Source organism: Delphinus delphis, chromosome 20 (assembly GCF_949987515.2).
Source record: "Delphinus delphis chromosome 20, mDelDel1.2, whole genome shotgun sequence".
Classification (NCBI taxonomy): Eukaryota; Metazoa; Chordata; class Mammalia; order Artiodactyla; family Delphinidae; genus Delphinus; species Delphinus delphis.
Genome location: NC_082702.1, coordinates 55,207,934 through 55,231,266, shown reverse-complemented (window position 1 = coordinate 55,231,266; position 23,333 = coordinate 55,207,934). Strand labels below are relative to the sequence as shown.

Here is a 23,333-nt window from a genome sequence, read left to right as displayed (position 1 = left end):
ATGCTCCTAAAATAAATGAATCTTACTGCTGTATTTCAGAAGTCAATATTCATGAATGCAGACAAGCGAGTAGGAATACTGCTCTTAATTTTTTGGTATAACAGTTGGCTCTATTTAATTAAGTTCCTTTTATAATAACAACATCACCGTTTCCATTTAGATTTTGCTAAGTCCAATGAGCACTGAAGGGCAGCCAAAGAAGAGAGAGAGTGGGGTATTTCCTGAGGTTGAACCGTTAAATCTGACCTATGGTCCCAAGTCATCACTGTTGGTTTTCTATTTACTTTCTTTTAGGGCAAATTATCAGAAGTTGACTGTAGTAACAAACCTTCCCCCCAGAGGCCTTCTTTTCAACCCATTGTTCTTGGTATAATTTACTACTCAGATCTGTTTAGACAGTAACTTTACGAAGGTGGCCTCCTCAAACCATCTTTTCCACAGTAGTTGGCAGGGTTGCCCCGGAATGACGTTATAGGCATGGCACAAAATGCCAGAATGACTGCGTATCACATAAAAGATATGAAACTGAAACCATTATCTTCATCTTCGTAACAGCTCAAACACTGACGTATACAGTAGCCCGCATACATAACCACAAACCACTCAAATGAAATGATCCATAAACGCAATGGCAATACTGGCATTGTAAACTTTTAAGTCCATATAAACTAGGATTATTCTTATATTTTTATGCATCAAATTTTGTTTTCCTAAAATTAGCATTTAGGTCATATTACCATTTAAAATCCATGAAAACGCAAGCTGCAGAACTTTCACTGATTCTTAAGGCTCAATAACCGGCTCGTAATTGACATTCTGATGCTGCCGACCTGCTTTTCTGTCATCTTCCTAACTGTCCAGAACATTCTCCAAGTGTTTTTCTTTTCCTCATTACGTCACTTTGGAAGAACACACGCTATCTTGGTTACCTAATCAGGTGGAGGACAGCAAAGTGACCAAAATGTACCACTACCCATTGGCTATAGATCAACTTATGTTCTGTAAGTGGAGGAGTGTCCATTTAGTTCTTTAAAAGAGACATGACAGAAATATTAGCAAGGACATACACCTATCAAGTTAGACATGGACTGAACTCTCACCCCACAAGTGTGACTTCTGCAAACAGGTGCTGGACCTCCTCAGCTCAGGGCCTGCTGCATGGTCACTGCCTGTGCTGCTTCGGAGAATTTGAAGAGAAAATGCTAAATGTTGGAGAATTATTTCCCAAGAACAGGGAAAGTGTTGAATATAAATGTGATTTATAAACCACTAAAACAAAGATCAAGCGGGGTATATGTTTGTTTACAATAAATACAGACCCAGGAACTCATTTTTCTGAGCAGATCCAACTTGTAGTGATTTTGTCGCTCTCTCCAGCAACAATTTTTAGGTATAAAACTGTGCAAAATCATCTACTAAGTGTGTTTTACCAAAATTCATAATAAATGACATTACTAGATACCTCAAGTCCCCCACAGAATAGAATTTTTTTTAAAGCTTTCTACGACCTCAGTTTACCTAGTTCTCTTACACTGGAATTTTAACTCCTTCTGTTTGGGCATTTGGCCTAGTCTCTCTCCTCGCCCACCATTATTTACACTCCTTTAAACCAAAATACACTGATGCAAAACATAAAATACAAAACAGCTCTATTTGTGATTCGAAAGCATTTGATACAATTTAGGTTTGGGATAGGACAAGTGATCCTCAGTAAAAAACCAGGAAGAGTGTAATGTTCATCACAAGGATATGTTTCATTTCAAACTCTGACCCTGAGCTAATGGAGGGAGCACAGGCAGAGATCACTCCTACTTTTCTGGTATTTGTCATACTTACTCTCCAACAGGGGTGTGCCTCAAGTTTTGCAACTGCTTTCAATACAAGCTATAAGAATTAAGATTTTCAAGTTTCTTCTGCTCACCTCCTAGCTCAGTTATTCCTACTGAAAAATGGCATATATCCCCTCGCAGACACAAACCACTCACTGAAACACGGACCCCGCGGGCCTCTTGTGCAGGTTCATACTCCCCGCGAGGTTAGGGAAGGCATTTGGTGCTTCAGTGTAAGTGCTCTTCCCTTCCATCTCCTTCTTAAGTAAGAGTTTACACTTAAGAAAAACAGCAAATGAAAAAAAAAATGTTGACAAATGACACCAAGAAGACGGCCTTGCCACCAAAAAGGTAAAAGCAGAAGCCATTACAGCAATGGGTAAACAGACCGTGGGTAACGGTAACCCAGTTACCGTGGGTCACTGAAAGCTGGCTGTTTCATTTCAAAAGGCTTTATGTGATCCTAATTCTTTGTTTACAGTTGATTTGTGTTTCACTTGCGGTTATACAGAAACTATTTGGCATTTGTTAAGCACAGACTTAAGGACGGGGCAGACGATCCAGAAATGCAGACATCCAGAATAAACGGCCCTGGGGTCAGAAACTGGCTGTGGAGACTGATATTACTCTAAGAACTCAGAAAAGAGTGATCTTATCTGAACGGCTGTTCCCTCCTCTTTCTTTCCCAAGTCAATAAATATAATGATAAACACAAAAATTATTCTCTCAGTAGAACCACTTAGACGCTAATGCAAGTCAAATTCTATGATAACCAACATCAACAGATCTTTTAATGGAGCTAGAATTTCACACAGTTAAATACCGCTTAAAGTAAGTGGGCCTACGCTTAAAAGCGCGCCCATTTAGGGGGAGTCTGTGGTAGTGACCTGTACAATAAACTGAACCTACCTTACCGTTTTTATAAAGTAAAACCTCTCAGGAGGAGAATGTGACAGAAGAAAAAATTCCAAGCAATCCTCTTTACCTAAGCTCGGTATGATTCCAAGAGTGACGACTATCACTGCATTATTTCACAACATGAAATACTGAAAACTGTCAGCAACTACACTGTATATTTCTAAGGTTCGATAACCAGGCTCAAAAGAATGAAGTATTTTAAAAGGAACCACACTTCTGCTCAGATAATTAAAACATCTTTACAACTGACCTAATCAAAAATAGAATTAAGAAAATAAACGGGGGTCCCCCCCACAGCAATGGAGGAACACACTGCATCAACTCAAAAATGATTAAATTGTAGCAACACTCTCCATTAATACAGATAACTAAGAGCCTCTACTTTTACATCATTTTAATTTACTTTTCTTTTTTTGTTGTTGTTGGCCGTGCCGTGGGGCTTGCAGGGTCTTAGTTCCCCGACCAGGGAACCCAGGCCCCAGCAGTGAAAGCGCCTAACCACTGGACCACCAGGGAATTCCCTTCACAGTGTTTTAGAAAGCAGGTTAACGTTAGATTTTAGCAGGTCAACTAGATTTTAACATACACGGCAAACTACGCATCAAACCACATTTAAAGTCATATGACTAGAATGCTTTAAAACATTTAAAATGAATCTTTTCTTTCTTATTTTAAATAAAGAATGAGAAAATTTCACAGGAATGGGAGGTTTTTCCTTTGTGAAGCAATTTTTAGGAACAGAATTACAATTACAATGCCTTCTGACTAAACTCAGAATGCACGTTTTTAAAAGCGTCACACCACGTATCTCTCATTACAGACTAAAAATAAACTTTTAACTTAATCTATTCAAAGGTTTTTACTCCCCTTTCCTGACCTTGACAGCTTTCCCTTGCAATGCACACATTTTAATAATAATAAAACATTAATAGCATTTTAATATTTATAATAAAAAATTCACCCAAATAACCTAAAAGTTATCACTTTAAAGCCCAAAATGGTGATTCATCTATCAATTAACTTCTCATTTTAAGAGAACTCCAGATACCTAGATTATTCAAAATAATGTATTCTGTATAAGGAATAAAATGCTCATTAAAAAAGATTTTTAGGGCTTCCCTGATGGCGCAGTGGTTGAGAGTCCGCCTGCTGATGCAGGGGACGTGGGTTCATGCCCCGGTCCGGGAAGATCCCACATGCCGTGGAGCGGCTGGGCCCATGAACCATGGCCGCTGGGCCTGCGCGTCTGGAGCCTGTTGCTCCGCAGCGGGAGAGGCCACAGCAGTGAGAGGCCCGCGTACCGCAAAAAAAAAAAAAAAAAACAGAAAAAAAAAAAAAGATGTTTAAGTATTGCTTGCTGTCATCTTACTGCCATCAAAAGGATGTGTTTTATATCTGATGGAATTCTGGCCATTCATAAAAGGGTATGCATTTTGCATCTTGCTACTGCTTTCCCCCTCACCCTGGTAATGAATGCTGTCAGGCATACCAAAATGTGATATCAGCAAACATCAGGTAAAGCCTAAGTGAGACAGCTAACCTTAACTCGGCTCAGGGGCAAAAACCTGAAAAGGTGGTTACTAGTAAACTCCTCGGTACAATGAAACCTGAAGAGCAGCCCCTGCTTCTTAGACGTATATAAACAGACACGGCTCCTCTGTTTCTGACTTTCTACTTTAACTTTAAAAATCACAAGTCATGCAGCTTTATAGTTTTACTGTGAACTGGTCCTACTTCTGAGCCTCAGCACGTCGAATAAAACACTGACTTTACGGCAAACTGTTACCGTTTTTCTCATCTTGTCAAGAGTTGGCCTTGGGGTGCTAAAACTGAGGAAAATCCATTTACTCCATCCAAAATAGGCATTAAAAAGCCAAAAACCCCAACACTTTCTTATGTCCTGAGAAATAAAGAAACAATGCAAAGTGAGTCCCAATCAGGGATTATGACACCAAAGGTACACAACAGCTGGAACACAGATGGGGCTGCCTATTACAGTCACACAATGGAGCACAGTCACTCGATCAAAAGGCAAGAAAGGGAAACGTAATTTGTCAATAGGAAAGGACTGGTAAAAAAAGTGGTAATGGACATGGCTTTTCCACTGAACATAAAGGTACGACACCCCCTCCTCACCCCATTTTGCTCATATACCATTATACTTTTAGTAAAATTTAAGGTACAGGCATTATTCAGAAATTCCTCTTAACACACGGGTAATCAATCTACTACCGCTGTGGGCAACAACATACCAGCAAGGTTTTTAGCCCAGCCTGTCTGCTCCCATCTTGGCTTCACACTTGTATCTTTTGAACTATACCTGCAATCTTTATGGCTACAGGATCTTCTGAAACTGGAACCAGCCCTTCCTTGACTTCGGCCTGCTTTTCAGAGACCAGGGAAGATGTGGCAGGAGGGGAATACTTAGCTTCCATGGAAACCACAGGCGAGGGGGCGGCGCAGGAGGAAGGGGGCTTAGAACCATGAAAAAGACTGGCCCACGACTTGGTGGGCTGACTGTGACCGGCAGGGGCGGTGGCCGCTGCAGAGGCCGCGGCGTCCGCAGGAGGGGCGCCGCTCCCGGCCCTGGCGGGCTCCGAGTCCGAGCTCTCCACAGTGTGCAACTCCACCCCGTTGGCAGCCGTGCCCTCACCCAAGGATTCAAGTATTTGTCCGTTAGTGACTCCAAGGTTCTCAGTAGTATCGGTCCCAACGGCAGGCTGAGCCACAGCTGTCCTCAACAGGGTGTCCCTGCTGGCCTCTGCAGGGAGGCGAGAGGGCTCCAAGTTGGCCCCGGGGCAGCCCTCAGGCTGCCCTGCAGTCCTGGCCCCGCTGTCAAGGGCTCCGGGGAAAGAACCAGCAGTCACGGCGTCGCTGACGAAGTCCGTGGTGTCCTGGGGGCTGCCCCAAGTCCTGGGTGTCCCCACGGGGGGCACATCACCCATCGAGTCCACATCCTCCGTGCCTACACTGCTGGGGACTGCTGGGCCGGCGTGGCCATTGACCAGGGCTTCTGTGGAAGGACCACCCTCGCCGCCGTCTTTCAAGTAACTGTAATATCCAGGGGGGCGTTTTTTCTTCTTTTTACGCTCCCTTTGTCCAAGACCACCCGAGACGCCATCGTTCTCTAAAACTTCCGCCTCCACGTTAGAGCTGCCATCCAGGGCGAGGGCAGAGTCTGGGTACTGGCAGTCAGCTGAGCTGTAGTTCACTTCTTTATCGATGTCATTGGGGATCTTTTTGGAAGCTGTGCAACTAAGGATAAATTCAGGGGCCTGAGGATTCAATGTGCTTGAAATACTGTAGTTGGGAGTTCTCAGCAAAGTGTCATTGGGTTCAATTACTTCATTAACACCAAATTCAATTCTCTGACAGTCCTGCCCTGTTTAGAAAGAAAATGATCAGTAAACATCCCATTAGTTAAGAACACAGCTATACAAACTATAAAAGTCTCAGTAATTATGCCTTTTTGAAAATGAAACCTAAAGTCTTATAGTAATTAACGAAGCTATGACATTTAATTTCTGTGCTGAATAAATAATTTGCTGAAGTAAATAACTACAAAATTATATTTAACCTGGGGATATGAAATACAGAAGCCTGTATTTATTTTCCACTCTCAGGGTAGCTAAGGGAGACTTTCAGAAGGTAGAAATTAAAACAAAATTATAATAGAAAGCAAATAATATTCTGCCTATCTAAACACATCCCTCAATAATGATATCTGACTTTATTAGCTAACTCTATAAGCGTGAGACTAGGGCATATGTATCTTGGAAAACTTAATTTTAAAAAACCAAGATGACTAACATGGGGACTTAAAAATCAATGCAATATATATATATATGGCTTCTCTAATTCATGTAATTTAGTAATTCCAAAAATATGATTCACACAAAAGCACTCTTTCAAATTATCCATCTCCCGGATCTTCTCTACTGACAACCTTAACTGAAGTCCAAAAATGGCCTTACATGAGTGCATGTGAATTCTACTAAATTAATTCATACTAGATTAACTCCATGGGTAATGAAGGTACTTCCAAAAATCCCAAAAAGATAAAGTTAGGACTGCAAACCTTTAAAAATCTCCTTGCAATCCTTCAATTACTTTCTCCCCATCTATTCTATCCATTCTATTCTATTCTATCCATTCTAACATGGACAACCATCTATTCTATCCATTCTAACATGGACATTTTTCCATAGGTCACATCTCAGAAATTAGGTTGAGTTTTAGAATCAACTGAGTCTTTCAATAGACACCAAGCACCAATGTCATCTTACATCTGATGAAGTAGTTATACATTTAGAAGTTAAGGAAAGGACACGTGCTTTTTAACTCATTTTTCGTGCATAACTGAAGATTTCTCCAAGTCTAGAACAAGAGACACACTTTTTTTCCAAGGTATGTATTTCAAGGGAAAAAAAATCACCATACCAAAATAATCATATTCTGTTAACAAAACTGAATATATTTTACTTTGGAAGTCTTTTTAGAGAAGAAAAAACAGCCCCACAGAGGGGCCAGGGCCCTAAACAGTTTCCTAATTCTCCATCTGTTTTGATATCACATGCCCTGGGGGTAGGGGGAATACAACAGCCTGACAAACAAAAAGTTCCTGAAAAAAGAATACTAATGATGGTTATGCCTAACAGCAGGCTTTACTATAAAGCCGCTGATAGGACAATTTGAATCCTTTGGCCCCTGAGAGCTGATCTGTTGTTTCCTTATTTTGAAAACAATCACCACAGAGAAATTAATTTCTCTATTATTATACCCAAAAGTGAACTGTCCAGTCTCCTTCCAGGTATCCCCTATCCTGTGAGGTTTCAAGGGTACAATGCTGCTAAGTGGACTGAGATGGGTGTACGTGAAGAAGTGAAGGACACTCGGCATGAGGAGGCTGCCCTCTGAAGACTGTGATGTACTTTGTGAATCACGCTAAAAATTAGTATGTGCTGTACCATGCAGTGCGTGCCACATTTTGATTATTTCCGATAGACACAGTGCCTTCCACATCTCAATTCTTAATCTTATCGTATCATACAACATTCTAGAATGTGATGTGACATTAACGGAACCATTTCAATATGCTACAGTTGTCATCAAAACATTTACCCAACAAAGTATCTGATCACATCCCTGGAAGTCCGATTCCTACCCAGAACAGTTCCTTTTCCTATTCAGGAACACTGGTCGTGGACACACACGTGCACTGCCCTCCAGGGCAGAGAGGTCAGGACAAGGCCCAAGCTGTCAGGCCAGAAGAGTGGTGGAAGGCCTGGAAGCTCCTGAGCACTCAGGTCACGCAGCCAGTGGAGTTGTTGAGGGAAGGAAAACCAGCTCAAATAAAACAATTACATCCTAACACATCACTTCTCAAAGTCTGCGCACCGTAGCACACACGGTACCGTGGCCTGGGGTGCCCGGATGGGGTCCCGGAGTCTGCGACGTTCAGAGGCCCCCAAGGAGATTCTCATGCCCAGGACGGTCTGAGAGCTACTGCTTAAGTGGCTTCCTCGGCTGATTTCTCCGATCAACTCTTAGTGAGTCAATTCAACAATCACGGAGCACCTAGCTATGTGCAAAGCGCTTATTATCGGGGAAGGGCGTGGGGTACAGAGGTAAGGCAAGGTCTCTGCCTCAAGGAGTTACATCTACTAGGGAGACAAACATTTAAGACGGGAGATGACAATGCAGAGGGTGGGTAAGATGAGGCCTCAACAGCTTCACAAAAAGAATGCTTCCTGACACAGGGAAAAGAGATCTACTTCGATCAGGAGCTAGAGAGAGGTCAGTGGAGTCGACAGGATAACTGGATGGGGCGGGTGGTGAGAAGTAGGGGCTATTTCCCTCTCTGGGAACTGATTTAAAAAGGTAGGAGTATAAAAGGCACACTGTGCAGGGGTCCCCGCCAAGAGCGTGAGTCGCTGGCTGTGGTGGGCAATAGAACAAATCCCTCTAAAGTGTTCATCCAAAACCATCCTGAGGGCTTCCCTGGTGGCGCAGTGGTTGAGAGTCCGCCTGCCGATGCAGGGGACGCGGGTTCGTGCCCCGGTCCGGGAAGATCCCACATGCCGCGGAGCGGCTGGGCCCGTGAGCCATGGCCGCTGAGCCTGCGCGTCCAGAGCCTTGCTCCGCAACGGGAGAGGCCACAACAGTGAGAGGCCCACGTACCACAAAACAAACAAAAAAAACATCCTGAGAGTCTACAGCACGGCAGATACTATACTGTGCAGCTGCTAAACGCAGATACGGATAAACTGTGGTCTCTGCCACCCACAGCTGAACTCAGCCTAAAGAGGGAGGCAGAGTGAGCTAGCACTGCAGGAGAAACAGAAGTAACGGAAACAGAGCAGAAAAGGCCTTGGAGAAAAGGGGCCTTTAAGCTGGCCTGTCACTAACAGTGTGCGCAGCCGTGATTTTGGAGGGTTAAAAGATGGACTTGAGAAGAGAGAGGACAGAATGGAGAAAAAGAAACAAGAAGGGGCTTCCCTGGTGGCGCAGTGGTTAAGAATCCACCTGCCAATGCAGGGGACACGGGTTCAAGCCCTGGTCCGGGAAGATCCTACATGCCATGGAGCAACTAAGCCCATGTGCCACAACTACTGAGCCTGCGCTCTAGAGCTCGTGAGCCACAACTACTGAGCCCACACGCCACAACTACTGGAGCCCGTGCACCTAGAGCCCATGCCCCACAACAAGAGAAGCCACCGTAACGAGAAGCCCGCCCACGGCAATGAAGAGTAGCCCCGCTCGCTGCAACTAGAGAAAGCCCACGCACAGCAACAAAGACCCAACGCAGCCAAAAATAATTAAAAAAAAAAAAGTCAAGAAGCGTAACTGAGCAAGGATGCCAGCCTAGAAGGAGGGATGTGGCGAGAGAGAGAGAGAGAGAGAGAGAGAGAGAGAGAGGGAGGGAGAGAGAGAGAGAGAGAGAGAGGGGGAGAGAGAGAGAGAGAGAGGGAAGAAGGAAATGGATTAGAGGAATGACATTGGAACACTGGGGGGTCAGACGAGGGGAGGAGGGGGAGGTGCAGCCTCCATCTCCAGCCTAAGCGACTGGGAGGATGGTGAGGCCACTACCTGGACCAGGACGGAAGGACTATTATGACAGGGAAAATAATGAGACATCTGTTAAGCACCGAGTAAACACCTGTGGCACACCTCCTATGCGCCAAGTACACGAAGATAGGGAGAACCTCAACCCACAGATAACAAAGCCAGTCTGGAGGCTGGGTGGCCCTGCAAGGGCATGTGGGTCCCTGGAGCATCGCTTAGTTTACTGTCGTCCTAAGCAATCATTGGAACTGTCCTCTCCCTATGCTCCTTACAAAGTTGCTAATAATTTTAGATATAATCACTTTCTCGTTTTACTATAGACAGAAAGTTTACATAGTCTTTTCAGGGTTTATATTTAAATCTAAACTATAATAAAACCCTTTCATAGGTCAGACAAGACTAAAGAAACAGGGAACCAAATCCCTGCTCTCAAAGAAAAGGTTAGGCTTTTAGCTTCTCCAAGGCCAGCGAGAACCTTTAACACAATGCAAACTGAAAAATGGTCTAACGGGTTTGACGTGTGCAAGGCCCCTGCTGTTACTAACACTGGGCACTTAAATAATACGAAAGGGCTGCATCTCAACAACGGCCGTCTCCACTGATCAGCTCAGTGTCTGGGACAGAGGCAATCAATCAATCAATAACAACAGGCCAAGAGGTGAAGAGCTCACCTGAATTCCCAAGAGCCTTGGTGACATAAACACAGACTGCAGGACAACAGACCTGAGCTGCCACTGAACCAGGCAGAAAGCACGTGCTCAGAGAATCGCCAGCTCTGGACCCAGCAGCCAGCGCATCCAGAGAGAAAGCTCACTTCAGAACCTTTGCAAAGAGCTTTGGCTATGAAGGAATATATATCTGTGTCACTGAGGACTGTTAGGAGAAAACAGAAATGAGCAACTGTTTCCTTAACTCACCTTTGCACGTCCGGCACTCTGAAGCACAGAAAGTGGTTCGGTGATTAAATCTGCTACAGCTCACAGCAAAATCAGCAAGCGATAAGGGAATGCTTATCCAAAAGGTATGGACCAACAGAACACCATTTCCAGGGAGCCTGCCCACCCCGCACGCACGTCAGGGAATGAAGGAGAGCTCAAGCTTACCATCGGGTAGCTCACCAGCGGCCTGTGCGCCACACAGAACTGCTCCACCGTACGGAGGAAGCTGCACAGGGAACCGGAAAACAAACTTTAATTCAACCAATCGTTAAAACAATAGCAAAACATGCTATTTCATTAAAGCAACCTTCATTAAAACACTTTATTCATGCAACTTCTCGTGACATTTTAACAAAATAACACAGACTGAGAGACAGTAAGATTAAACATCTTCATTTTAAAACACCATTGGAATGCTTTCAAACATTTATTGTTAATAAACAGATTCTAAAATGAGGCAGAAAATAAAAATGGGCTCCAATGGACATGTCAATCCACTACAATAAAAGGCTCAGGACACACCCTTCATTTCACAGGAGTTGCAGACTGCCCACCAATGCAACAGTGCTTGTCTTTCTCCATCCACTAGTAAAGAGTCTTCGTGACCATCTGCGCTTGACGTTCACCATCACTACATGTCCACTCAGCCAGAGGCAGGAACCAGGCCCAGGGGCAGAGAGTGGACAAAGCCCCTGAGAAGGAAAAGCCTGGGAATCGTGGCTCCCTTTTTAACAGGAGGCCTTAGATAACGGAATTAACGGCTAGTGATCACATTCCTTGTTTGGAAGAGAGAAAGCAAAACAGCAGGTGTCTGAGCTCTTTGTAAATGCAGGAAGGTATCATGAGTATACCAAAATGTTCCTTCCTAGCTATTCCATAATACTTAGAGGAGTTACAAATGTTTCAAATGGATATGTTTGAGATGAGAAAGTTTAGGATGGGAAGAGGTAAGGTAAGTGGACAGATAATTGCTACCTGAAAGCAGAACAAAAGAACAAAACAATTATCGATACATCCTAACACAGAACTTCTCGAAGTCTGCACACTGCAGCACACACAGTACAATGGCCTCGGGTGCCTGGATGGGGTGCCGGAGGCTGCGATGTTCAGAGCACCCGTGAGATTCTCATGCCCACGACTGTCTGGGAACTACGGAAGTGGCTTCCTCAGCTGCTTTCTGCAGTCAAACTTACTAAGTCAATTCAACAATCACAGGATAAAAGTTCTCGCCTGAGAGAATTAATGACAAATAAGAAGCTAAGAAAACAAAGGCAGATTTGAAAGGAACTGACCGCTTTCTGGACTTGAGAGCAGCACAAGTTTCCACCACACGGGGGCACCCCAGCATTCATCACGGCAAAGCCCAGGTGGGCTGCACTTGGCCTGGCACCTGCAGCGCAAGACCATTCCACATAACATCCAAACGCTCACACCCGGTGCCCCAGCATTTACCGCTGGCATGGACACAAGGAGCAGAAAGGTGCGTCTGGGGAAGCCACAAATCAGGGTAGTGTCACTCGGCAGTCACGCAGGACGTTTAGCAAACGCCCATACACAGAACTGCCTTTTTGCTTCCATCAGTGATACTAGGGTGCCCCCTGGTGATGAAAATTACACAGTTGTAAGGTGCTCAAAGTATTTTACTTTGTTTTTTAAAATCACACTGCACTTCCACAAACTCTAGGGAGTGGCAGAGACAGGATCTGAAACCTGGCACACTCCAGGGCAATACTACCATTTTCTGTTAGTGTATTTAAAACATTTATTTTGATTTACTAATCTGGTAAGTGCATAACTGTGGGAATTACTGAATGCTGGAGTGAGTTCAGGCACAGAAAAAATGTGTTTTATTTTTATTCCATAGCCTCATACATGGCGCCTTTAATTCAATGAACCTCTGTCACTTGTAAGATGCCCCTTAGTCTGTGGTAAGTGGTATAATAAATACACAGCAGAATAAAAGTGTAAGACGTGTTCAATGTTCTCATAGTTACTTACAAGAATAGAGAATTTTAAAAGCACAGCAGAAATATAAAATCTCACACACAAATGCAAACTGAGCAGTGTAAAAAACAGAAATCTAGTTATATTAGATACAAAATCAAATCGACTCAGTATGAAAATAGTGCTATCATACTGTGAGGTCAATACTTGGGCCCTTCAATAAGAAGGGACTATTTTAACATCGTTTTGGTGCTGCCACTGTTTATTGTGCTCTCTCTAAAAGACCCTCATGAACCCTGAATCTCCCCTCTGAAATCCCAGTAAGACACCAAACCACTGAGAGTAACTGTCTTAGCTCTGCATCACTACACACACCCACACATGCAGGCACACAGCTCTGCAGCTTGGACTATGCTATCCTGGGCTTGTTTATTCCACGGCTGGCTGAGGTGCAAGAGTTGCCCGAAGTTGAGTTTCTGGCAAGTTTCAAGAACAATAAGCATTCTCTCCCTATTTTCGAACACCAATATAATAGGATCACGACTGGAGCTCAAAACACGCTTATTCAGTCAGTACACTGTACATTGTTTCCAGCTGGAGAAATTCATTTCTAAATTGCCCTGGCTTATCAACTGGAAGACAGCTTTAGAAAAGGTATCAAAACTCTCAGTTGAGAGCTATGATGCTTTTGTAGAAAGTTGGACTATTTTTACATTTTAACACCCTGTATTTCTCAAATTTGGTTTCTCAGCCCTTGGTCCCAAGCAGAGAAAAAATACTTTAAAGTTCCTAATAGCCAAAAAAGTATACGACAGGGTTCTAATTTATGCCATGGCCACATGGAAGGAACTGTGAAGGTATGAGGTGCAATTATTTTATCTTTGAGATAAACGGTCAAACAAATGATTATGCAGTGGAATGAGATAACCATTCCTCACCCACCAATGCAACCACACACCACCCCCATTAAGCAGTCCACGTCCCATGTGATGATATTACTATTATAACCCAGCCCCCTGTGTTATAATAATTATACAGTGAGAAAGATAACTCAGCCTAATCATGTTAATTAGCCTGTGTTTCTCTTTTGCAGGTTACTGGACCATACGTGATTCTGATAGTCAACACCTGTCATACCTCCCCCCAAACACTGATGACACACAACTATATAGCTTCCGCAAATAAAAAGTCTGGGGACTTCCCTGGTGGCACAGTGAATAGGACTCCGTGCTCCCAATGCAGGGGGCCTGGGTTCGATCCCTGGTCAGGGAACTAGATCCCACATACCACGACTAAGAGTTCGCATGACACCACTAAAGATCCCACATGCCACAACTGAACATCCCACGTGTTGCAACCAAGACTCAGCACAACCAAATAAATAAATAAATATTTTTTAAAAGTTTGATATAACTTTACTATCAAAATCCTTCGTATCTACTAACATTTGGTATACACGAAATACTACACAATACATTAACGGCTTCCCAACATTTCTGTGAGGTAAGTAAGCATCCTCCGCTTTCCAAATTTACAGTTTTGAAAAAAGGCACAATGAGATGGAGGAAACTTGCCCAAGACCATCAAGCCTGTTTAAGTAGCAAAGGGAGAAAGAACCCAGCTCTTTAGACTTGATACATGGTACATTCTCCATTTTCATACCACAGGAAAGCCCAAGTTTTTATTCTGACACTTACTTGCAAACAGGCACTCACAAACTCTCACACACACACACACACACTCACTTGAGACAAGCTATAAAGTACAGAATTGGGCTTTTATGGTTTTTTTTAACTCTTAATCACAAAGAGCACAGTTACAGTTAGCCTGTGGTGTTCCCAGCAAGGACCACCATACTTTAGCGTGAGTCAAGACAGAAATTGTTTAAAACTTGAATCATTAATATAGTACACAGAGTATAACCTCAATTAACACTAGCACTTGGGGAATATAGGATTTGATTATGTTTGTCCTAATTAACTGTTTTTTAAATCATTAAAGACTAAACTTCAATCCTTACTCCACAGAATTCTAAAATGCATAGATACATTTTATTGCCTGAGGAAATACAATATATCATCTAGCTTTCACTATTTCCCAGCTCATATCCTTAGATTTCTTAAAATCATAACTGCTAACATCAACAAACACAAAAGACAGAGATGGCATTGAACTGAACTTGTTCATTTTCTAAAATAAAACCTGACATAAGCTTTATCTTCTCTGATATCTTTTTCCTAAAGTGAAGAAAACAAGTAATAAATCTTTCTTATATCTGCATAGCCTACATAATGCTTTCAATATGTTCTCATTTAATCCTACTTCCACAATCCTAAAAAATTTTAGAATTCAAGAAGCCAGGGTCAAGAGCCAAGGATTTGCCAAGGTCAGTCACATGTAAGTGGCCCACCCAGACACTAACCCTGTTTCAAGCACTTAACTTCTCCTGCCCCATTTTAACAAACAAAAGAACTCCATACATGAATATCTAATATGCATGCAAATATCCAAAATTAAGGAGTCTAAAAGGCTAGTTAGATTTCATTAAAAGTTAACTAAGATTTTACTTAATATATACACTTACTTCTCCCTTTTCTCCTTTTCAATGCAATTTCAACAGTCTTCATATTTAAAATATCAATCTGAAAAAATGTTCCAGATAAGTTTTTATTAAACTAAAATAGTAACCGTCAATCACGTGAAGAGTGGACATAAAAGAGGACCTGGATGGAGATACAGCACAATCCTGTTCAGGAAACTATCACAGAGACGTTAACTCTCCTACACATTAATGCATAATTTTAACACAATTCCAATTGAAATTTCAATAGGATTTTCCATGGAACCTCAAGGGCTGATCATAAAAGAGTTATGGATGAACAAGAGACAAAATACCTGTAAGTGTAAAAGGGTGCCTGTCCTATCGTAAGACTGATTATAAAGCTGCTGCAATTAAAACAGGGGAACCAGAACCTACTGAGCCCATGTGGAGATGTGCGGCCTGACTGTGGCACCCCAGCAAAGGGTGAATGGTGTTGGGACAACTTGCTATAGCCATTGGGTGGGGGGAGGTTAACACACACACACACACACACACACACACACACACACACACACACACACGATCAACACCACAATCTCAGTTTCATTATATACTAAACTGAAAACAAAAACTTTAAAACTTTTAAAACGTCTTTATTACCTCAAGGAAAGGAAGAATTTCTTAAAGATTTTTTTTAAAAAACAAAAAATCCACAAACCATGAGGAAAAAAAATCAATACATTTAACATTAAAACTTAAAAATGTACTCCCAGAGATTATTAATCCTATAAATCAATTTTAAAAAAAGACAAGCCGGGGCTTCCCTGGTGGCGCAGTAGTTGAGAGTCCGCCTGCCGATGCAGGGGACACGGGTTCGTGTCCCGGTCTGGGAAGATCCCACATGCCGCGGAGCGGCTGGGCCCGTGAGCCATGGCCGCTGAGCCTGCGCGTCCGGAGCCTGTGCTCCGCAACGGGAGAGGCCACAACGGTGAGAGGCCCGCGTACCGCAAAAAGAAAAAAAAAAAAGACAAGCCATTTGATAAAAATATGGACAAGGGATAGAGACCAGGTAATCAACAGAAGAGTAGAAATCTACACTGCCAACAGACATATGAGTAATGTAATGGTGCTCAATTGTTTGTAATCTCGAAATGCAAATTAAAATAATGAAAATCCATTTATTACCCATCAGATTAACAAAAATTTTAACTATGTCTATGCTGACAATTAGCAAGAATTTTTTTAGGGACTTCCCTGGTGGCACAGTGGTTAAGAATCCACCTTACAATGCAGAGGACACGGGTTCAATCCCGGGTCCGGGAAGATCCCAGACGCCGTGGAGCAACTAAGCCCATGCACCACAACTACTGAGCCTGCGCTCTAGAGCCCACAAGCCACAACTACTGAGCCCGCATGCCACAACTACTGAAGCCTGCGCACCTAGAGCCCGCCAGCCACAACTACTGAAGCCCGCGTGCCTGGAGCCCACGCTCCGCAACAACAGAAGCCACTTCAATGAGAAGTTCGTGCACGGCAACAAAGAGCCAAAGCAGCTACAAAGAAAAAAGAAGAATTGTTTTAAAAAATGAGATCTAAAAACCCTCATGCACTGCTGATGGGAAGGGAGACTGTTAAAACCACTTAGAAGGCAGACGCACAGTCTGTAATAAAACTAAAGATTCATATTCCTTGCAGAGCCTCACAACTCCATTCCTAGGAATATTTCCTGGAGAAACCCACAGAGGAGCATGAGAAGACATGACAAAATATGTTTACTGCCACATTTTTGTAACAGTGGAAGAAGTGAAGACTTAAATACTCCTCAACGGGGGAAAAGGTATGTTCAATATTTAACAATTAACGGTGAATTCCCTAGCGGTCCAGTGGTTAGGACTCGGTGCTTTCACTGCCGTGGGCCCAGGGTAATTCTCTGGTTGGGGAAGTAAGATCCCACAAACCACGCAGGGCGCAGCCAAAAAAAAAACAAAAAAAAAAACAATTTAACAATTAAAATCAAAGACCGAGAACTAAATGTATAGATAAAGCTAAAGAATATTTAACTTAAAATAAACAAACTACAAAACGATGGATACAGTATGAAACCACTTATGTGACATTTTTAACCACAAAAGCAATACGCTGTACTATCTATCAATACGTATGTATGTAGTACAAGGTGAAAACCATAGTCAGGAAACAATGTTGAGCAATTTCAGCAGAGTCAGCATTTCTGGAGAAGGAGGATGAGAGGATACAATGGGGGCTTCCACTGTAATGCTTTGCTATTTATAAATATAGCAAAATGTTAACAGTAGTCAAATCTGATTGGTGGGTTCAGTCATTTCTCATGTTAGTCTCTACGCTCTTCTGTACACTGGAACTCCTAATCAAAAGGCATATATTAAAAAACAAGAACTAAAACCACCATCAATTAAACCTATGCACGTACTCAATAAAAGAAAGTTGTGTCTTACCTCAACTGAAGAGCGAGGAGTCACAAAGAACTGATTGAATTCATCAGGGCTAAAATCTCCAAAAATATACTGAAAAAAAGAGAATTACTGATCACATAAAATACACAACTCATACAGTTTCAGAAAAAAAGTGTTATATCTCAATCCTATGAATAATTGGGCCAGAACCCCCAACACCCTTTCTCCATTAAACAAATCAAGGATCTGCAAACAGATTTCTAGATGGAGTGTTTTCCAATTACAAATAATAAAATACTTAGGTTTTCCATAAATTGTCAAAGAACAGCCTAAGGTTAATAGAGCTTACTTTTGTTACCAAGGCTGTTGCCCCAGAATCATACCCCTGCCCATCCCTCAAATAGAAACCTTATTCTTGTCTAAGTTTCGGGAGGAAGCTGCAAAGAGGAAAAAACAACTGGTTAGAACCAACAAGGCCCAAGATGGCGGAAGATGTGACTTCCAGCGGAAGTTGAGTCTCATTACATTCTCATTGTAATACATTAGCATATGCTAAATGACCCACCCACCGGCACCAGTTGAGGACTGCCATGACAACTGAGAAAGCCCATACAAGGGCTGAAAAGGAGAACTGCAACAGTCCCAGGTCCAAACCACACCCCTGTTCTCCAATAAGTCATGAATATTCCTCCCACTCTTTCCAAATCCCTCTCTTTTACCTTGACCCTCCTATATATTTGGTATCTCTGCCCAAATTGGGTTGAGAAGTTGATTTGGAACTAGGTTCCCGCTTCTCCATTCTTTGGCCACTGAATAAAGCTTGTGCTGTTCCAGTCTCAGCATCGGTTTTGTTATTGGCTGCACAAATCTGATCAGAAAAAGAACCTCCCTGGCGGAGACAGGTGGCCTCAGCTGGGGCTTAGGACCACAGCTCGGCAACACTTTGAAACAGGTCAACTCTGTACACCAAACTTGTAAGTAGACTCCTGCTTGCAGGATAATTTTTTTGGTTCACAAACATTTCTACTTGTTCCATTTACCTTTCGGCTGACTCATGTCACTACCTCCATTTCAGCTTTCCCTACCCATACCTACTAAAGAAAAGCAAAAAACATGGTTCCAACGGGAAGACAGGGAAATCCAAAAAAGGGAAATGTTAGTGATTCTGATGGATGAACTTTAAAAATATATGTGTAATTTTTTTACCTTAGAAGTACACTGGAACGTGATACACAGATAAACATATTGTTCGACAGACACAAACCTCGCTGTGAACTCTCACTTCATAGAATTCTGAACGTTACTTTCTGAAAAACTGGTTAACCCACACGGAAGTTTGACGAGCGCCAAGCAGTTCATATTCTCCCTGAAGCTTCAAGAAACAAGTCATTGATAAGAATCAGTAGGACCTGATTTCTACAACACAGAATCACTCAATCAATACTTATTTAGAGCCTATTAAGTGTCATGCACAACAATCGGTATTAGACATAAAAATGGCAAAAGCAGAGTTGTGGTTCCTCTACTCTAACAGAACTGCAGTCTAATAACTTGTGGGGAAATTTACAGTATCTAAACATATATAAAGAGATAATAACCATTATTATTGTAACTGAGTAAATGGAAACTAAGTCTCAAAATCTGTTGGTAAGAATGCACCAGTAGGGACTTCCCTGGTGGTGCAGTGGTTAAGAATCTGCCTGCCAATGCAGGGGACAGGGGTTCAATCCCTGGTCCGGGAAGATGCCACATGCCTCAGACCAACTAAGCCCGTGCGCCACAACTACTGAAGCCTGTGCACCTAGAGCCTGTGCTCCGCAAGATGAGAAGCCTGTGCACTGCAACGAAGAGTAGCCCCTGCTTGCCGCAACTGGAGAAAGCCCGCGCACAGCAATGAAGACCCAACGCAGCCAAATAAATAAATTAAATATATAAATAAATTTATTTATTTAAAAAAAAGGAATGAATGCACCAGTATTTCTGGGGAAAACATTTTTTTGGAGGGCTCTTTCACAGTAGCTACCAAAACCGTGAATATATATTAAAAACAAAAACATCTTGACATAATATTTACGTATACTTGCAAAAGTCCACAAAGAAATTGTGCACTGACAGTAATGGTGAAAATGCAGAGTCCCAAAAACAACTTAGAAACAGTCTTCTGAAATAATGTCATTGTGGCCTTAATTAGACATCACCAAAACGGGGGAAAAGCTTATTTTAATTTCACTCCAGCATAACACAAAGTAATGGAAGGGAAAGTTATCTTTAAATAAGAAGAAAGAAAGGTGGGGTAGGGGAAGAAATGACACTGCTGCCTGGCATTCCTTTATAGTCCCACCGCATAGAGATCGTTAAGTCTAGATATAAAACTTTAAATTTACTCAGAAGAAAATAAAAAGATGAGCGATACAATGGGAAAAAATATTCCAGACAATACCAACTGCTGGCAAGGATGTGAAGCAACCAAGGATGCGGAATGATACAGCCACTCAGGAAAAGAGTTTGACACTTTCTTACAAAGTTACTTACCATACAACCCAGGAAGCCCACTCTTAAGTACTTACCAAAGAAAAATGAACACCTATGTCCACAAAAAACAAAACAAAACAAACCCTGTATGCTGAAGTTTACAGCAGCTCTATTCATAACTACCAAAAACTGAAAAGAACCCAAGTGTCTATCAAGAGGGGGATGTGATACATCTACATGATGAACTACTACTCAATGACTCTCAAAAGCACCCCGCTAAGTGAAGAGTTAGACTTCAAAGGCCACAAGCTACAGGACTGAATTTATATAACATTCTAGGGCTAAACTCTAAGGACAGAAAACAGACCTGCAGTTGCCAAGGTCTGGAGAAGAAATGATGACAAAAAGGCACACGGGAACTTTTACGGGGAATGGAAATACTCACAGGGCAAGCCTGTTAGAGAAATAGTAAACTTCCTACCTGCCAAGGAAACACACCCACGAGAATACTAATGATTTCAGCCCTTGAATGTGAATGGACAACAAAAAATCACAAGACACGTGAGGGAGCAATCAACAGCAATAAAGAGAGTTACTATTAAAATCAGGGTGAAATGAATCTGCGTAAACAAAACATAGGAAACAGAAAAGAACTTAAAGTTCTAATCTGTATCCTGAAAGAAATTCTAGCAGGTAAAATAAGCAGAGTGCCATGAAAAAAAGGACGTATTAGGGACTTCCCCTGGTGGTCCAGTAGTTAAGACTCCATGCTCCCAATGAAGGGGGCCCAGGGTCGATCACTGGTCAGGGAACTAGATCCCACATGCCGCAACGAAGATCCTGCATGCTGAAACTAAGACCGGGTACAGAAAAAAATATTTTTTTTTTTTGCGGTACGCGGGGCCTCCCACTGCTGTGGCCTCTCCCGTTGCGGAGCACACGCTCCGGACGCGCAGGCTCAGCGGCCATGGCTCACGGGCCCAGCCGCTCCGCGGCATGTGGGATCTTCCCGGACCGGGGCACGAATCCGTGTCCCCTGCATCGGCAGGCGGACTCTCAACCACTGCGCCACCAGGGAAGCCCTAAAAAAGTTTTTTTTATTTAAAAACAGGGACCGGGGACTTCTTCAGTGGCGCAGTGGTTAAGAATCCACCTGCCAATACAGGGGACACAGGTTCCAGTCCTGGTCCGGGAAGATCCCACATTCTGCGGAACAACTAAGACTGCACGGCACAACTACTGAGCCTGCACTCTAGAGCCCACAAGCCACAACTACAGAGCCTGCACGCCACAACTACTGAAGCCCGTGCGCCTAGAGCCCGTGCTCTGCAACAAGAGAAGCCACCGGAGTGAGAAGCCCGCGCACCACAACGAAGAGTAGCCCCCACTCGCCGCAACTAGAGAAAGCCCGCGTGCAGCAACCAAGACCCAACGCTGCCAAAAATATAAATAAATAAATTTATATTTAAAAAGAAGGGGGGCGCTTTCCTGGTGGCGCAGTGGTTGAGAGTCCGCCTCCCAATGCAGGGGACACGGGTTCGGGCCCCGGTCCGGGAAGATCCCACACGCCGCGGAGCCTGCGCGTCTGGAGCCTGTGCTCCGCAACGGGAGAGGCCACGACAGTGCGAGGCCCGCGTAACGCTAAAAAAAAAAAGGGGGGGGGGGACCAATTACGGAACCAGAAAGTATTCACAGAAATCAGAAGATTATTAAATTTAAATTACTAAATTTACAAGCTCAACAGAAGATCTTAAAGTAGAATCAACAAAATAAATACAAAGCAAGAGAGCAATGTCTTGAAAGTTCCAAGAAAAAACTATTTCCTTTCTGTTTTCATAGAATTCTATTCTATAGTTTATTACTCAAGTGCAAAAGGCAAAATAATTCTCTGACACTCATACACCCTTGGGATGGATGGGGTGGGCTGCTTAAGAATTCCAGAAAATGAATTCAAGAGATACATGAGCAGTAACAGAGAGGATCCAAAAGATGACTGACACTGCAGCTGTGGAGCCCAATGCAAACATGAAGACTCATGTTGTTTTGCTTTTCTTTTTTTTTTTTTTTTTTTTTTTTTGCGGTATGCGGGCCTCTCGCTGTCGTGGCCTCTCCCGTTGCGGAGCACAGGCCCCGGAAGCGCAGGCTCAGCGGCCATGGCTCACGGGCCCAGCCGCTCCGCGGCACGTGGGATCTTCCTGGACCGGGGCACGAACCCGTGTCCCCTGCATCGGCAGGCGGACTCTCAACCACTGCACCACCAGGGAAGCCCCTATTCTTTTTTTTTTTTAATTTATTTATTTTTTATACAGCAGGTTCTTATTAGTTATCAATTTTATACATATTAGTGTATATGTTAATCCCAATCTCCCAATTCACCCCACCCCGCTTTCCCCCCTTGGTGTCCATACGTTTGTTGTCTACATCTGTGTCTCTATTTCTGCCTTGCAAACCGGTTCATCTGTACCGTTTTTCTAGATTCCACATATATGCGTTAATATACAATATTTGTTTTTCTCTTTCTGACTTATTTCACTCTGTATGACAGTCTCTAGGTCCATCCACTTCTCTACAAATGACCCAATTTCATTCCTTTCAATGGCTGAATAATATTCTATTGTATATATGAACCACATCTTCTCTATCCATTCGTCTGTCGATGGGCATTTAGGTTGCCTGCATGACCTGGCTACTGTAAATAGTGCTGCAATGAACATTGGGGTGCATGTGTCTTTTTGAATTATGGTTTTCTCAGGGTATGTGCCCAGTAGTGGGATTGCTGGGTCTAAGTTATTCTCTTTAGGCTGTTGTTTTTTTTTTTTAATTTTAATATATTTATTTATTTTTATTTTTGGCTGCCTTGGGTCTTTGTTGCTGTGCACAGGCTATTCTTCGTTGAGATTCCCAGGCTTCTCATTGTGGTGGCTTCTCTTGTTGCAGAGAACGGGCTCTAGGCGCACGGCCTTCAGTAGTTGTGGCATATGGGCTCAGTAGTTGTGGCTCACGGGCTCTAGAGCGCAGGCTCAGTAGTTGTGGCACACGGACTTAGTTGCTCCACGGCATGTGGGATCTTCCCGGGACCAGGGCTTGAACCCGTGTCCCCTGCACTGGCAGGCGGATTCTTAACCACTGCGCCACCAGTGAAGTCCCTACGCTGGTTTTCTCTTGGAAAAATAAAAATAAATGAAATGCTCAT

The 23,333-nt window shown here is 43.0% G+C and overlaps 1 protein-coding gene across 3 annotated transcripts in view; it reads right to left on the bottom strand.

The window, feature by feature from the left end:
• The window catches only part of USP10 (ubiquitin specific peptidase 10), a 69,615-nt gene that overhangs the window by 20,545 nt on the left and 25,737 nt on the right, over positions 1–23,333 (bottom strand). For all 3 annotated transcript variants that reach the window (XR_011246312.1, XM_069540184.1, XM_059999571.1), the window contains exons 2-4: positions 17,711–17,779; positions 10,916–10,976; positions 5,068–6,129 (exon numbers count right to left, since the gene is read on the bottom strand). Coding sequence is in view for 2 of the 3 variants with exons in the window: in XM_069540184.1 (XP_069396285.1) it covers positions 5,068–6,129; positions 10,916–10,976; positions 17,711–17,779 (1,192 nt within the window). In the remaining variant the exon portion in view is untranslated. The remainder of the gene's footprint in view (positions 1–5,067; positions 6,130–10,915; positions 10,977–17,710; positions 17,780–23,333) is intronic.